The sequence below is a fragment of the Drosophila gunungcola genome, unplaced genomic scaffold (assembly GCF_025200985.1).
Source record: "Drosophila gunungcola strain Sukarami unplaced genomic scaffold, Dgunungcola_SK_2 000016F, whole genome shotgun sequence".
In the NCBI taxonomy this organism is placed as follows: domain Eukaryota; kingdom Metazoa; phylum Arthropoda; class Insecta; order Diptera; family Drosophilidae; genus Drosophila; species Drosophila gunungcola.
In genome coordinates, this window is record NW_026453199.1 from 551,322 (window position 1) to 566,215 (window position 14,894).

The 14,894-nt window shown below is 44.7% G+C and overlaps 1 protein-coding gene across 9 annotated transcripts in view; it reads left to right on the forward strand.

Annotated features, from left to right (window-relative positions):
* Positions 1 to 14,894, forward strand: part of LOC128263693 (gamma-interferon-inducible lysosomal thiol reductase) — a 284,704-nt gene that overhangs the window by 159,574 nt on the left and 110,236 nt on the right. For 8 of the 9 annotated variants that reach the window (XM_052998788.1, XM_052998785.1, XM_052998789.1 and 5 more), the window contains one exon: positions 11,715 to 12,062. In XM_052998788.1, the coding sequence (XP_052854748.1) occupies positions 11,766 to 12,062 (297 nt within the window). In that variant the 5' untranslated portion in view covers positions 11,715 to 11,765. The remainder of the gene's footprint in view (positions 1 to 11,714; positions 12,063 to 14,894) is intronic. The other variant, XM_052998787.1, reaches the window with a different exon arrangement.

Sequence of the window (14,894 nt, forward strand, 5' to 3'; positions counted from 1 at the left end):
ACTCGGCACTTGATTAACTTGCTACTAGTCTCGCGTACACGCACTCGCTTTGATTCTCGCACTATTACTCTTCCTGTGTGCTGCGCTTGCGCCGCCTTTTATAGCCTGTGATGGTCCCGTTATTTCCCTTTTCCAGCTCGCGTGATCGGGTCCAAGGTCCACTGCCGCACCGTTAGTTCACGGTGCGTCCTCTTTGTGCGGGTCCGAAGTCCGCCAATTTACCGTTCGACCCCGTTGCCCTTGCCGTATGCGGGTCCAATGTCCAGCGTGGTACCGTTAATTCACGGTGTCTCCGCTTTGCCCGGGTCCAAGGTCCGTTGTTTACCGTTTGACCTTGTTGCCCTTGACTCCTCCGGCATTCTCGCCTCCTTCGCTGTTGCTATGCAGCTCTCCTGCCTCGGAATTTGTGGGGAGTTTTAAGACTCCTCACATTTCCCCCTTTCTTCGGAAATGTTATGAAAGTGGTGATCTCCCCGCCCCTGTTGTTCGTTCATTCAAATTCCCCGCCCAAACTCGTTCTCCTCGTGACCCTATACAGTTCCTCAAAAGACTTCAACTTTCCCTGAGCTGCCCTCGTAAGACTCCCCCCAGACAGCGCTCTGAAAGACCTTTAACTTTCCCATGGCTGTGCTGCGTTAGCCTGTTCCCCAGACAGTTCCCCGAAAGACTTGAACTTTCCCAAAACTGCATCTTGTTCCTTCGATAATTCCCCGCGTAGAATTTGAATTTCCCGCCCAGACATTTCGTGTTTGACATCACCATTCCGATTCCCGTCGTCTGACCACACCTCGATCGCACTTATCGATAATGGTTCCAGCATTGCCATCGTTGTTGCCGTTATCGTGTCCGTTGTCTTAAGTTGCCTCCGTGTGACCGTTTCTTGAGAAATCCAGTATTTTTTGTACCCATCGATCGCAACTATCGATCGACCGCCTATCGCCTGGCGCCCCCGTCCCTAATTTCCTCACGGCCTCGTTGTTTTAGAGAGACTGGTAAGTTAACTTGCTGATGATAGTTTTCCTTTAATTAACGACTTTTTCTTTACAGCGACACCATGACCATGATGCCCCTGATGCCCCTGACATGTCTCGGGGTGCTGACCCTGGACCGCGTGCCCCGGGAGACCCTTGCGGCGGCAAGTGACCCCCCTCGCCCTACGCCTGCGGCAGCCTCGTGTTTTCTGCCGGCCCGCGTGCTTGGCCCGCGATTCCCCCCCTAACCGCCCCCGTTCCGCGATCGGCTGCTGCGGCGGACCACTCTTTTTTTTCTGTGTTGTGCCTTGTTGTGATCCTCTGCCCAAAAAATAACTGCTGGGTCAAATGCTATTATCTGTTTATTGGGCCTTAAACACCCGCACCCGGCCCCCTGCTACCTTGACTCGGTAGCGCTGTCCCTCCTCCAGCACGAGCTTGGCCCACCTGGCCTTCCTCTGCCTCCCTCGCTGTCGCTGCGCCTCTTCGGCCACCCGCGCCGGCCAATCCGCCTCCGGAACCTCCGCCCACGGTTCCGCGCCCTCCGACTGCTGTCTCCGCAGCGTCGGCCTCGCCGGTGGGGCTCGCGACTCCGGGCACGAAGTCTTGCGCGCCAGCTTCGGGGGTGGCGCCGTGTCCCGCGACGTCTCCGGCGGGGTTGGCCACTCCCATGGCCCCTTCTCCAGGCCCTCCTGGGCCTCACGTTCCTCCTCGGTCGTCACCTCCAGCCCCGCGCGATCGGCCGTCTCCGCGACGCGTTTCGTCGACCTGGCCCTCGGATCGCGCGGGCTCAGCGGCGGTGGGCGCCGCCACTCGATGGCTTCGATGGCCTCTCTCATCCTGGCCTCCTCTGCTGCCTCCTCGGGCGCGGGCCACGTCCACGTGACCGTCTGCTGATGCGGCGGCTCCCACAGTGCGGCGGCTGCTGCTGACCGCCTCGCTGACCGGTGACGGGGATCGCGACACCAGGGGGGACGCCAGACGCTGGAGAACGGAATCGGAGTCCCGTCTCCACTTCGCCACTGGCTGTTCCCTGGCGCGCTCCTCCCTCACCTCGTGTTCCACTCGCTGTTGGGTGTTATTCTCACGTGCGCTCATGATGACGATCTTGTTTGGAAAGACCTGCACCATGCAGCGCCGTCGCTGACGAAACCTCGGTTCTTCCGCGTATCCTCGGTTCCGTTATTCGCGGAGACGTGTACCGGTAACGGGACTCGCTCTCCGCTCTGTGTCCGTGTAACGTTTAAAAGTAACGGTGCCCTCCGTGTACCCGCCTCCTACGCAACCCGTGCATGTGTGTGTTTAGCCGGTAACGGTGCCTACGGCTTTTTAAACCCTCCCTGTCCCGCTCTCGCGCTCCTGATGTGTGTGCCTGTGTGTGTGTGCTTGACCGTTAATTTCGATACTGTGTATCGTCCTCCCCCTTACTTCGGTTAGGGTACAGTGCTCCTCCGATACGCCGGATTTGTTGAGACTGCCCCTCTTTGCTTTGGGGTTTTAACTGGCTTATGTGTGTTTTCCTTTCCTTGCCCGTGTGTTCGTGCCGCAGGTTGCAAATAACCGGAGAATCGAAATTAATTATTTTAAACGGTCCCTCGTATCTGGGGGCCAGTTTCGCCGCGAATCCTTCTGCCGCCTTGGATAGATGGTGCTCCTTGGCCCATACCGTGTCTCCAATCTGTGGTTTCCAAGGGCGCCTCCGGAGATTGTAGTGGCGCGCCTGATCCTGCGCCGCCTTCTCCATGTTCCGTCTGACCAGCTCAAATATTTCGTTTATTTTTTCGCATTCTCCGACGGGGTCTGGGTTTCCCTTCCTGTGCCGGTGGTTTCTTCATCAAACAACGCGCTCGGTAACCTGGGCTCTCTACCCTGCGTGACGAATGCCGGCGAATACCCTGTGGACTCGGCTACACTAGTGTTCACGGCCAGCTGCAATTCTGGCCATTTCTCATCCCACGTTCTCTGGTCTTGTCCGGCAAACTGGGCGATCATTGTTTTTACGGTTCTATTGGCCCTCTCCGTGGGATTTTCTTGTGGTGTGTACGGGGCTGTGAACTGGTGCCGCACTCCCAACTCTGTCAGGAACCGCTTGAACGCCCTGCTCGTGAACTGCACCCCGTTATCGGTGATTAAGACCTTCGGCACGCCGTACCTTGAGACAATCCTTTCCCGGATTGCCTTTTCCAGCGTCTCCGTGGTAGCCCTCCGCATTGGTACTATTTCCTTCCACTTCGAGAACCGATCTACGAGCACTAGTAGCATCGAGTTCCCGTGTTTCGACCGAGGAAGCGGCCCAACGAAATCGGCGCATCCTGTGGCCCAGGGCTCCTCTTGGATCTGTGTGAGCATTTTTCCGGCTGCCTGGAGCTGACTGGGCTTGTACCTGAGGCAGCTCTCACAGTTCCGCACGTGCTTCCTAATGTCGCGGTGCATGCCCGGCCAATAATACCTCGCTGCCACCCTCGCGATCGTCTTCCGGCTGCCCATGTGTCCGGCCGTCGGCGTATCGTGGTTCTCAACCATGACTCGCTGCCTTGACCCGATTGGTACGCATAGCTTCCATGCGACCACATCCTCGTTGCCTGCTCTGTGAGGAATGTGCCGGTACAGCCGGTCGGCCTCCACTAAATAGTCCGGATATTTTTGGGGTTCTGTGCTATCTTGCCCCTTATGTCTTTTATCCAGCTACATTCGGCTTGTTCTGCTGACTGACCAGGTGACTTCGATTTCAACCTTCGGCAGGTTTCGGGTAAGGGCTGCCGCGACAGTGCGTCCGCCACAATATTCAGCTGGCCTTTCCTGTATGTTATTTCGAAGTCGTATTGCTGGAGCTCCAGTGCCCACCGCGCGATTCTTCCGGTTGGGCTCTCGATGCTATTGAACCACTTCAAGACCATGTGATCTGTTATCACTTTGAAGTGGTATCCCTCCAGGTATGGCTTTAATTTTCTTATGGCCCACACGATTGCTTAACATTCCTTTTCAGTGGCGGAGTAACTTTTTTCCGACCCGTTTAGGGTCCGACTGGAATAGGATATCACCCGCTCACCCTGGTCGGAATTTTGAGTGAGAATGGCGCCCAGCCCATAATCGCTGGCATCGGTCTGCAGCACAAACGGCTTTGTAAAATCCGGGCATGCCAAAATTGGGTCGGCGACCAATCTTGCCTTGACAGCTTCAAAGGCCTGCTGGTGGTCGTCGGTCCATTCCCATTTGACACCCTTTCGGAGAAGGGCGTTCAGCGGATGCACTAGCGTGGCAAAATCTGGCACAAAACGCCTGTACCACGACGCCACTCCCAAGTACTGTCGTAGTTCTTTGACATTTGCCGGTGGTTTCAGCAATGCTATCGCTGATACCTTTTCTGGATCCGTCCCGATGCCCTGGTCTGTAATGCGATGCCCTAAGTATTGAAGTTCCTTCCTGAAGAATTTACACTTATCCGCGTTTACTTTCAGGTTTGCCGCTCGCAGTCTTCTGAATACTTCCTTTAGGTTCCGCATGTGCTCCTCTAGTGTCCGTCCGATGACGATTATATCATCCTGATACGCGAAAGCGTGCGGCATCATTTCAGGTCCAATTACCTGGTCCAACGCCCGCTGGAATGTTGCCGATGCCGAGTGTAAACCGAAAGGCATAACTTTCCATTGAAACAGGCCTTTCCATGGCACTGTGAATGCGGTATACTGCCTGCTGGCTGCCTCCAACGGTATTTGCCAGTACCCGTCCTTTAAGTCGAGGCTGCTTATATATTTATCTTCTCGGAGTTGGTCCAGGATGTAGTTGATCATCGGCATTGGATATGCATCCTTCACGGATTTTGCGTTGATCTGCCTGAAATCCACACAGAGCCTATATTTCCCGGTCTTCTTTCTCACCATGACTATTGGTGAGCTGTACGGACTCCTTGACGGTTCGATGCATCCCTTTTCAAGTAGCTCGTCTACTTTGGCGTTGATCTCGCCCTGCATTTTTGGATTCTTCGGATAGGCTTTCCAGGCTCTCCAACTCGGTCTTTAAAAACTGGTCCACATCCTTCTCCGAAAATTCCTTCGCGGCTTCCACGACTCCTTCCGACAGTTTTTCCTCTAGCCAGCCTCGGTGTCTGTCCCTCGCCGGTATCATCACTCTGTGACCTGCGCATTTCACCTCGGCTCCGATTTTGGTGAGGAAGTTCCATCCTAGCACCAGTTCGTCAATCAATCCTGGGAGGATCAGCAGCTCCATTGACACTTTTCTTGTGCCAAGTCCGATTTGAATTTCTAACTGCGATTTTACGTCTCCGCATCTACCGATGCACCTTACGATCCCTGGCCGCCCCTCGGAGGCTGGGATCGTTGCGCGTTTCCCGAACAGCACTCCACCGTTCGGACGCCTATCTTTCCGCATCGCCAGCAGAACGTGAGTCGCCGGTTCCGGCACTCCTTCGTCCAATGGTCCGCGCCCCCGCATCTGCGGCAAGCGTTGGCCGGATTCTGTATAAATCCACTGCGATCGGCTGGTGGTCCGTGTTCCTGCGGCGTATGCCTTCGTGGCGCCTCCGTGTCCTCCTGGCACCGCCTACACACCGCACCCTGCTCTGCCCTTGGCCTTGGCACTGGGCGGTTCTGTGTCCTCTGGGAGTGGTTTTCCATTTCAAACTTCTCCCGTTGCTCCTCCAGCTCCTCGAACTCGTCTGCCAGCGCCATCAGGGTGTCCAGGTGCCGACACTCGTACGGCCGGATAAACATTCGGAGGGCCGGCGTGCTGTTCTCCTTTATCCTGTTCAGGTCTTCCTTGGCAGACATACCCAGGGGCCGCATCATCGTCTGCATGTCCACCATGTAATCTTTAAATTTTTCCCCGTATGTCTGCCTCCGCTGCCTGAACTGGTCCGCTAGTTTCTCCATGTAGCCTCGAGGAAGGAAATATCCTTGGAAGCTGAATATGAAGTCTCCCCAGTTGTCCCACTGCCGGTTGTTGGCTATGAACCACTTTAGGGCTCTGCCCTGCAGCAGCTCCGGCATTGCTCGTGGGATCTGGTTTATATCCAGACCATATGTCACGGCTGACCACTCCACCTGCTCCAGGAACTCCAGTGGCTTGTCGTTGCCGTCATACCGAAAGTTCCACTCTCGGACTTACTTGGCCACCTTGGCGTAGTCCTGCGGATGTGGCCGTACGCTTTCTTTCCTCTCGCGGCTGCCTTCTCGCTGCCTGCCGTCGCTTGCCATGCTCTGAATATCCAGGCTTGCTATAAGGCCTTCGGCATCTGCGGCTGTTAGCTTGAATTTTGGGACCGGCAGCTTCCGGAATTTGACCTCCAGACCTGCCACTAACTCTGCCACGACCGGGTCTTCTGTTATGCGGTCAACCGTCTCTGCCAGGGTCTTCCTCATCGCCTCTACCGAGCCCTCAAGTTCTATTCCCAGAACATTGCTCACCTCGGCGAAGTCCTCCTTCCTGAGATTATAAATCCAGGACTTTCCCATCTTTGATCTTTTGTTCTCTTGGTCAGGGCAATCACTCATGGGCGCCAGATGTAACGACCTGGTTTCTATGTATTCTCGCTCGCTACGTTAACGGGCGGCTAGCTCAGAGAGATTATGGGTTCGTTCCACCAAATTTATTTTGGGTGATTGCCTTTGACCAATGAATAACGCAAGAGTTCTGTTGGGATCGTAACTGTCTTTATTCGTCTCCTTGTACAAGCCTCGCGGCTCTTCAGCTGCTGCTGCTCCTCGTCGTCGTCCTCTGCGGCGTCGCTCCTCGTCACTGTCCTTCGCGGCGTCGCTCCTCGTCGTCGACTGTTGCTGGTATCTGCCTCGTGACGGCTCCTTCGAGACTCTGGATGTTATGCGAACCTCACTATCGGGACCGGCAAGGTGTTTCGCCTAGCAGGTAGAACGCCGTTCTGCCTTTCCGCCTAGCTATTTTTATCGCAGGCTCCCTAAGTTGGTCCGGATTGTGTCGGCAAGGTGTATCGCCTAGCCGGTTGAACTCGGTTCGACCTCTTCGCCCAGCCACCTTTATCGCAGACTCCACGCAAGGACTCCCTGAGCTCGATTTAACCACGACCTAGCACCCTTTGGATCTCAGCGTTGAAGCCTCAGCCTTGTAGACTCTCAGTCGTTCGGCGTCTCGACTTTGCGATCTTGATCCTGGTACTCGGCACTTGATTAACTTGCTACTAGTCTCGCGTACACGCACTCGCTTTGATTCTCGCACTATTACTCTTCCTGTGTGCTGCGCTTGCGCCGCCTTTTATAGCCTGTGATGGTCCCGTTATTTCCCTTTTCCAGCTCGCGTGATCGGGTCCAAGGTCCACTGCCGCACCGTTAGTTCACGGTGCGTCCTCTTTGTGCGGGTCCGAAGTCCGCCAATTTACCGTTCGACCCCGTTGCCCTTGCCGTATGCGGGTCCAATGTCCAGCGTGGTACCGTTAATTCACGGTGTCTCCGCTTTGCCCGGGTCCAAGGTCCGTTGTTTACCGTTTGACCTTGTTGCCCTTGACTCCTCCGGCATTCTCGCCTCCTTCGCTGTTGCTATGCAGCTCTCCTGCCTCGGAATTTGTGGGGAGTTTTAAGACTCCTCACAGCACTTTCTTTGTTTGATGTTTTGTGGTATTTGATAAGCAAAGAGAAAGTGATTTTATTGCTGGCGGGAATTCGGTGTCCGTTTTGTTTACAAATCAATCAGCTGTTTTTTTGTTGTCTGTTAGAACTTTGCTCCGTTCCATCTGCAGTCTTTCTAGTTTCCTTATTTGTCTCATCTTGGTTGTTTTTGTTAGTTTTTTGGTAATGTTCTGCTCGCTCTCCATAAATGATGTGAAGTCGTTCGGGTCTAATTGTTTTTCTAATATCGTTCTCTTATCCTCTCTCTTTTTGATTAGTCTTTTTGTATATGATGTTTGTGTTTGATTAGCAAGCTTAATATTTTCATATGGTAGTAATGTGTGTGTTTGTCCAGTAATTTGTTTATGTCAAAATGTATATCCTTATCGTCTGTAAACAATTTGTGGCTCCTAGTGCTGTCTTTTATGAATTTGGGTATTATTTTTGTCTTCCTACATTTTAAAAGAAATTTAATGTTTGTATTTAAATTGGTTAATTTAGTTGACGTCAGTTGAAAATTGTTAATCGTTGGTCTTGCTTTGTAGTAGTTACGTTTAATTTCCGCATATCCCATTTTGGAGTGTTATGCTATCGGCGTGCCTTCCGTTATTTTATATAGTTGGTTTTGGCGACCTTTCCAAAGTATATTAATTGTTAGCCGGCTCGAGGTCAGGATGTTGAAAAAAACACAAAATTATTTCAATTTTGGTAATTTTGTCAATATATTTCGGTTGATCTTCGGCAACCGTCTTCAGGACAACTATAAAATAATTACAACGATTTTAATATTTTTAACAAACAGAAAACAATTTACATTTGACATACATTTAATTTACACGTCTGCGTCCGGTGACGTGGAGTTGTTAACTAATTTTTTTTTCTTTTCTTTTTCTAGTAAGTGTCTATATAAATGAGCGCAATTGTCAGTGTCCGTTTTGTAGTTCATCCGTATGTCTGTAGGTGTTTTTATGATATGTAGCATTTCTATGGTGAATCGTTTAGCATAGTGTTGTTCTTGTGATAAAATACTCGCCTCTTCGAAGTTCGGTCAGTGATTACTCTTGGCACAGTGCGACATTAGTGCTGTTTTTTGCGCGTTCGTATGATGTCTAGCTTTGAAGTCCGATTTATGTTGTGCTAGTCTAGTTTTTAGTTTAGATTTTGTTGTTCCTATATATATCATGTTGCATATTTCGTTGTTGTTGCCGTTGCACGGTATTTTATATATTACGTCTTTTTTGTCAATTTCATTTATCTTTGATTTTGTTCTGTTGTATATAGATTTTAATGTGTGGTCCGGTTTATGTGCGATGCTTATGTTTTCTTTGTCGTAGCATTCCGATTTCGCTAAACGTTCGGATAATGCCGGGACGTATGTAATTGACATATATTTTTTGTTTTTAACGCTATTTTGTTTTGTTGTTTTGTGTTCCGATAATAATGTTTTTATTATGTGTTTTGGGAAATCATTGTCTGTCAACATTGATTTTATCTCCTGGGTCGTCTCTTCGTGGTAATCCCTGTCTGAAATTATGAGCATTCTATGTATACAGCTTCGAGCTGTATTTATTATCATTTGTTTTGGGTGTTTGGAGTTGAAATTGATGAATCGTCATTCAAGAGGATGACATTAAAACTACACTGACCATGCTCAACTCTTTCACCAATAATATACAATTTACAATGGAACTAGAAGAAAACGACCAATTACCTTATTTGGACTCAGTGATAATTAGACGTGGAAATCGATTAAAATTAAAATGGTACAAGAAACCAATTGCGTCCGGACGAATCATCAATTTCAACTCCAAACACCCAAAACAAATGATAATAAATACAGCTAGAAGCTGTATACATAGAATGCTCAAAATTTCAGACACGGATTACCACGAAGAGACGACCCAGGAGATAAAATCAATGTTGACAGACAATGATTTCCCAAAACACATAATAAAAACATTATTATCGGAACACAAAACAACAAAACAAAATAGCATTAAAAACAATAAAAACAAAAAATATATGTCAATTACATACGTCCCGGCATTATCCGAACGTGTAGCGAAATCGGAATGCTACGACAAAGAAAACATAAGTATCGCACACAAACCGGACCACTCATTAAAATCTATATACAACAGAACAAAATCAAAGATAAATGAAATTGACAAAAAAGACGTAATATATAAAATACCGTTGCACGGTAACAACAACAACAACAACGAAATATGCAACATGATATATATAGGAACAACAAAATCTAAACTAAAAACAAGACTAGCACAACATAAATCGGACTTCAAAGCTAGACATCATACGAACGCGCAAAAAACAGCACTAATGTCGCACTGTGCCAAGAGTAATCACTCACCGAACTTCGAAGAGGCGAGTATTTTATCACAAGAACAACACTATGCCAAACGATTCACCATAGAAATGCTACATATCATAAGAACACCTACAGACATATGGATGAACTACAAAACGGACACTGACACTTGCGCTCATTTATATAGACACTTACTAGAAAAAGAAAAGAAAAAAAATTAGTTAACAACTCCACGTCACCGGACGCAGACGTGTAAATAAAATGTATGTCAAATGTAAATTGTTTTCTGTTTGTTAAAAATATTAAAATCGTTGTAATTATTTTATAGTTGTCCTGAAGACGGTTGCCGAAGAGCAACCGAAATATATTGACAAAATGACTAAAATTGAAATAATTTTGTGTTTTTTTCAACATCCTGACCTCGAGCCGGCTAACAATTAAAATAAAGGATTTAATAATAAAATGCAGACTGATGTTATATATACAGATTTTAGTTACATAGCTATATGTACAGATTTTAGTTATATATTTATATATACAGATTTTAGTAAGGCTTTCTCTTCTTTTATTTAAATTAGATCAGCTTGGGTTTTCGAATAATCTATTAACTTATATTTCATGTTATTTGAATGAAAGAACTCAGAAAGTTTTTTTTTTAGAAATGCAGTTTCCAGTACGATTAACGTAACAACTGGAGTGCCTAATTTTTTTCATCAATGATTTTCCTTCTGTCATAACACATTCTCAAGTATTAATTAATGCTGATGATGTTAAGCTTTGTTTGTCCTATAATAATTTGCAATCGGGTTTCGGTTTACAACCTGATATTGGTTGTTTTCAGAGATGGTGTCAATCTAACCTCTTGTCTAAATTGCCTTAAATATAACGTAATGAATTTTTATAGGGGTACGCTTTCATTTATAAGCTATTCTCTTCTTCTTGACCCAAAATTAATGTTCGACTGTCACATCAAGTCTACTGTTTACAAGGCTATGAGTGTTCTTGGGTTTATTAAGCGATGGTCAAAAGAATTTGACGATCCTTATACAACTAAATTATTATATACTTTCCTTGTTCGTCCTAACTTAGAATATTGCGCCCTCGTTTGGAGTCCCCAATATCAAGTACACATTAATCGTATTGAGTTGGTATAAAAAAATGTCTTCTTGTGGTTTGAACTGGGATCAAAACGTAAGGTTGCCTTCTTACTCTAGTCAATTTTTATTACTTAATTTACATACTCTCGTAGAATCATGCTTGGAACTATTTTTATGCACAATCATAACAAAGGTGATATTGACTTAATAGAATTGGTAAGCCGCCTAACTTTTAATGTGCCTTTTAGACTAACCCGCAACTACCATCCTCTTAACTTGCCAAGATGTTGATGTAATTTTGGCCGGCATGAACCCTCTCGTGTTCTTTGTAATAATTATAATAATCTATATAATCAAATTTGCATTTCAACCTCTATCCGTCCTTAGTTTTTGTTTTTTATAAATGCCTTTAGATTATGTTATGTTAAAAAGTATTTAAAAGTTTGACAAAATCCTATTATAGCTTTGGGATATACATGGTCGCAACCGTAGCTGCGGGCACCCTGCAAGTCTATATAACAAACCAGAATACATTCAATTAAGAGTTAGAAAATATATAAGAAAATACTATAATAGCTTTCAAACATTGAAAGCGTGCTCTCTGCTTGTTAGGGTATACATTGCTATTAAATCAAATCTGAGTTTTGTGACACCTAAACAATTTTTTCGCGCAATGGATTTCCGCTAATCTTAAATTTTGACCTCTTCTTTTTTTAATTTCCAGAACCAGCGGTACAACGAAAGCAATGGAAGGCCTCCAGTACCCGTGGTTGTAATGGTGTTTTATGAGGCCCTATGTCCGGACTCAAAGTATTTCCTCACCAAGCAGCTGCTCCCAACATTCAAGGTTGCTGCATCAATTATGGAGGTGAAACTTGCGCCTTATGGCAAGGCAAGGACAAACGAATTTGATGACAAAGTATCTTTTGAATGTCAGCACGGACCTGCGGAGTGCCAAGCGAACATTTACCATGCATGTACCGCGAAGATAATAGAAGACCCGCTCCTGCGTCTACAAGTTGCCACATGTATGATTAGAGATAATCGTTTACCTCAAGATGCTATGCATAAGGTAAGTAGCCTTTCCATGTATAACTTCAATAAAGAACATCATCCCAAGCTCTCATAACTTTGCGAACACAAAAAGCTTTTTAAACTTTATTTCGCTTGAAGGTTTTTAAGAAACTTAACCTATTAAATAAGGTAAAACGCAAATGATTAAGTCTTAGGTCGCTACTCTAAATAACATATGAAATTTATTAAGATTAAAAGTTGCGGCCGTCTTTATTTTACATTCGCCTTTAATTAAATGCCGATTAAATTAAGGACAGCTGTCTGTGCTCATAGTAAATAAAAAACGTTTATTAAAAACATGTAAAATAAAAAGGTTTTACAGTTTCAAAAACAAAATAAATTAATTTTCATTTTATTGAAACTAAATAAGTTTAGCAAGCCCTAAAAGCTTACTTAAACATTAAAAAGTTTTTTTTATTTTTTTGTAACGCTTCTGTGCTTTGCCTAAACATGAGTTAAACCGTTTCCAATTTTTTTCTAACAAGAAATGTAGCAAACTTCTACAAGCTGAAGTTTATATACCCTTGCTATTACAAAAAAGGATAATTCTTTACAACACTAAATTTCAATTTTTAAGCGTATATATTGAAAAACATTAGAGTTATTATGATTTTCAGCTCAACTATAAGATCATTCCTATGGCAGATATATGATATCTGAATAATTTAACCATTACTATGTCCAAAAGAAATTGTTGAAAAAAATAAAAAAATTGAAAAGATATATTTTTTTTTTTCATTTTTTTTTTTAATTTCGATTGTTTCCATGGGAGCTATATGTTACAGTGGGCCGATTTTAATAAAATTTAAGACGTAATTCTGAAATATTAAACCAACACAATTTTTGTCAATAATTAAAAAAAAAATAAACAAAAACTTTTTTAGCCCCCGCCCACTTGTGCGTTCTCAGGACTGTTTGTGAGCAGTCATCAGGACACACAAGAGGGTTGGTGTTGAAATTAGAGTTCGTGTGTATGCGCGTTCACGTACATTTTATCAATCGATAACGATCGGTCTGTAAATTTGGCGAGAGTTATTAGAAACCAAATAAAACGAATGGATTCCATCGGATATCATGTGCACTGATTATGAAATTTGTATGTGAATGCATTTGGAAAAAATTTAACTGATTATAAAAAAAAACATAACAAAATGGAATTATCAGTTGCTTGTGATTTGTGTACCAATAAAAATTGAGCTTAGTGAGTTTGAAGCTCATTATGCCAAGTGTTCAAAGCCTCGGAATTAATATCGAATACGAAAAGAAAAGATATGTAAATATTATTTTGCTCACAGCAGAGACTACGTTTCCTGTAAAATCATATCGAATTGATAGTGCAGTCAAGGATATCAGCAAAATCATCCTTCGTCTCATGGAACATTGTGGAGCAGTAGCGACAGGAGCGCACTTGGTCACCATAAAAAAGCGAATGTAACCTGCTTTAAGTGTGGTGAACTTGGTCATATTTCAACACATTGCAGTAAGTTCAAGATGGATAAACACAAGGATACACACCAGATGAAAAAAGTGGAGCTATGCGAAGTGGTTGAGCCCAAAGGAGAGATGGTTCATCAAGGTGAGACGTTCATAACAACGTTCGATTCTGAATGCCCATTGATAAAACAAAATATAAGTGTCAAGTTAGTTGGTAAAAGAATTAACAATGTAGTGATGTTGAAGGGTATTGGTAGTGGCTGCATATGTAGCACATTACAAATACTTAGCAACGTAAAAATAACCACCACTGGGTTGAAGTTTTGATTCATGTTTTGGACAATGAGTATTTGAAGAATGATATTATTATTGGTCGAGAAGTACTGTTCCCTGGATTTAATGTTATAATATCACCAGGAAAATTCGAAATTCTTAGATCAAGAACTGTAAACTATTGTTCAAATGATGATAAATTTTGTGAATTAAATACAGATCTTGTTGGAGAAGATAGAGATAAATTACAAGATCTATTAGAAAAATATTCAAAATTTTTATTAATGGAATTTTTTCGACCAGAGTTAGTTCGGGTGAAATGAATATTAAATTAGTAGACCAAAGAAAAATTGTTCAAAGAAGACCATATAGGCTTAGCCCAAATAAAAGAGAATTGGTACGAGACAAGATTAATGAACTATTACAACGTAAAATCATAAAGCCAAGTTGCTAATCTTACGCCAGTCCCATAATGTTGGTTAACAAAAAAGACGGCACTCTTCGTTTGAGTGTTGATTACCGTGAATTAAATTCTAATACTGCCGCAGATAGATAATCCTTGCCACTTATATCAGATCAGATAGCCAGACCTAATGGAGCAAAATATTTTACATGTTTAGACATGGCAAGTGGGTATTATCAAATTCCCATGCACAAGGAATCGGTAGAGTGTACAGCATTTGTCACACCAGACGTCTGGAGACGGGCAATATGAATTTTTGGCAATGCCTTTTGGGCTCAGAAACGCACCTTCAGTATTTCAGCGCACAGTCAAGCAAGCACTATGAGACCTTGCAAATACGTTTGTTGGCGTTTATATGGATGACGTAATGGTGGCTGCTGCAACAAGGCTTTGAGGCTTTGGAAAGGTTGCAAATTATTCTTAATTGTCTCACGGATGCTGGATTCTCATTGAATGTAAAAAAATGTTCTTTTCTCAAGTCAACAATTTAATTTCTGGGATATAAAGTGAGTGCAGGCCGGAATTCGCTTAAAGTAACAGCGTTAACAATCTTGCCACCTCCTAAGACAGTCGCTGCTTTACGCCAATTTTTTAGATTAGCGTCTTACTACAGGCAATTTATGCAAGGATTTTCCTGTTTTATGAAACCGTTATATTTTT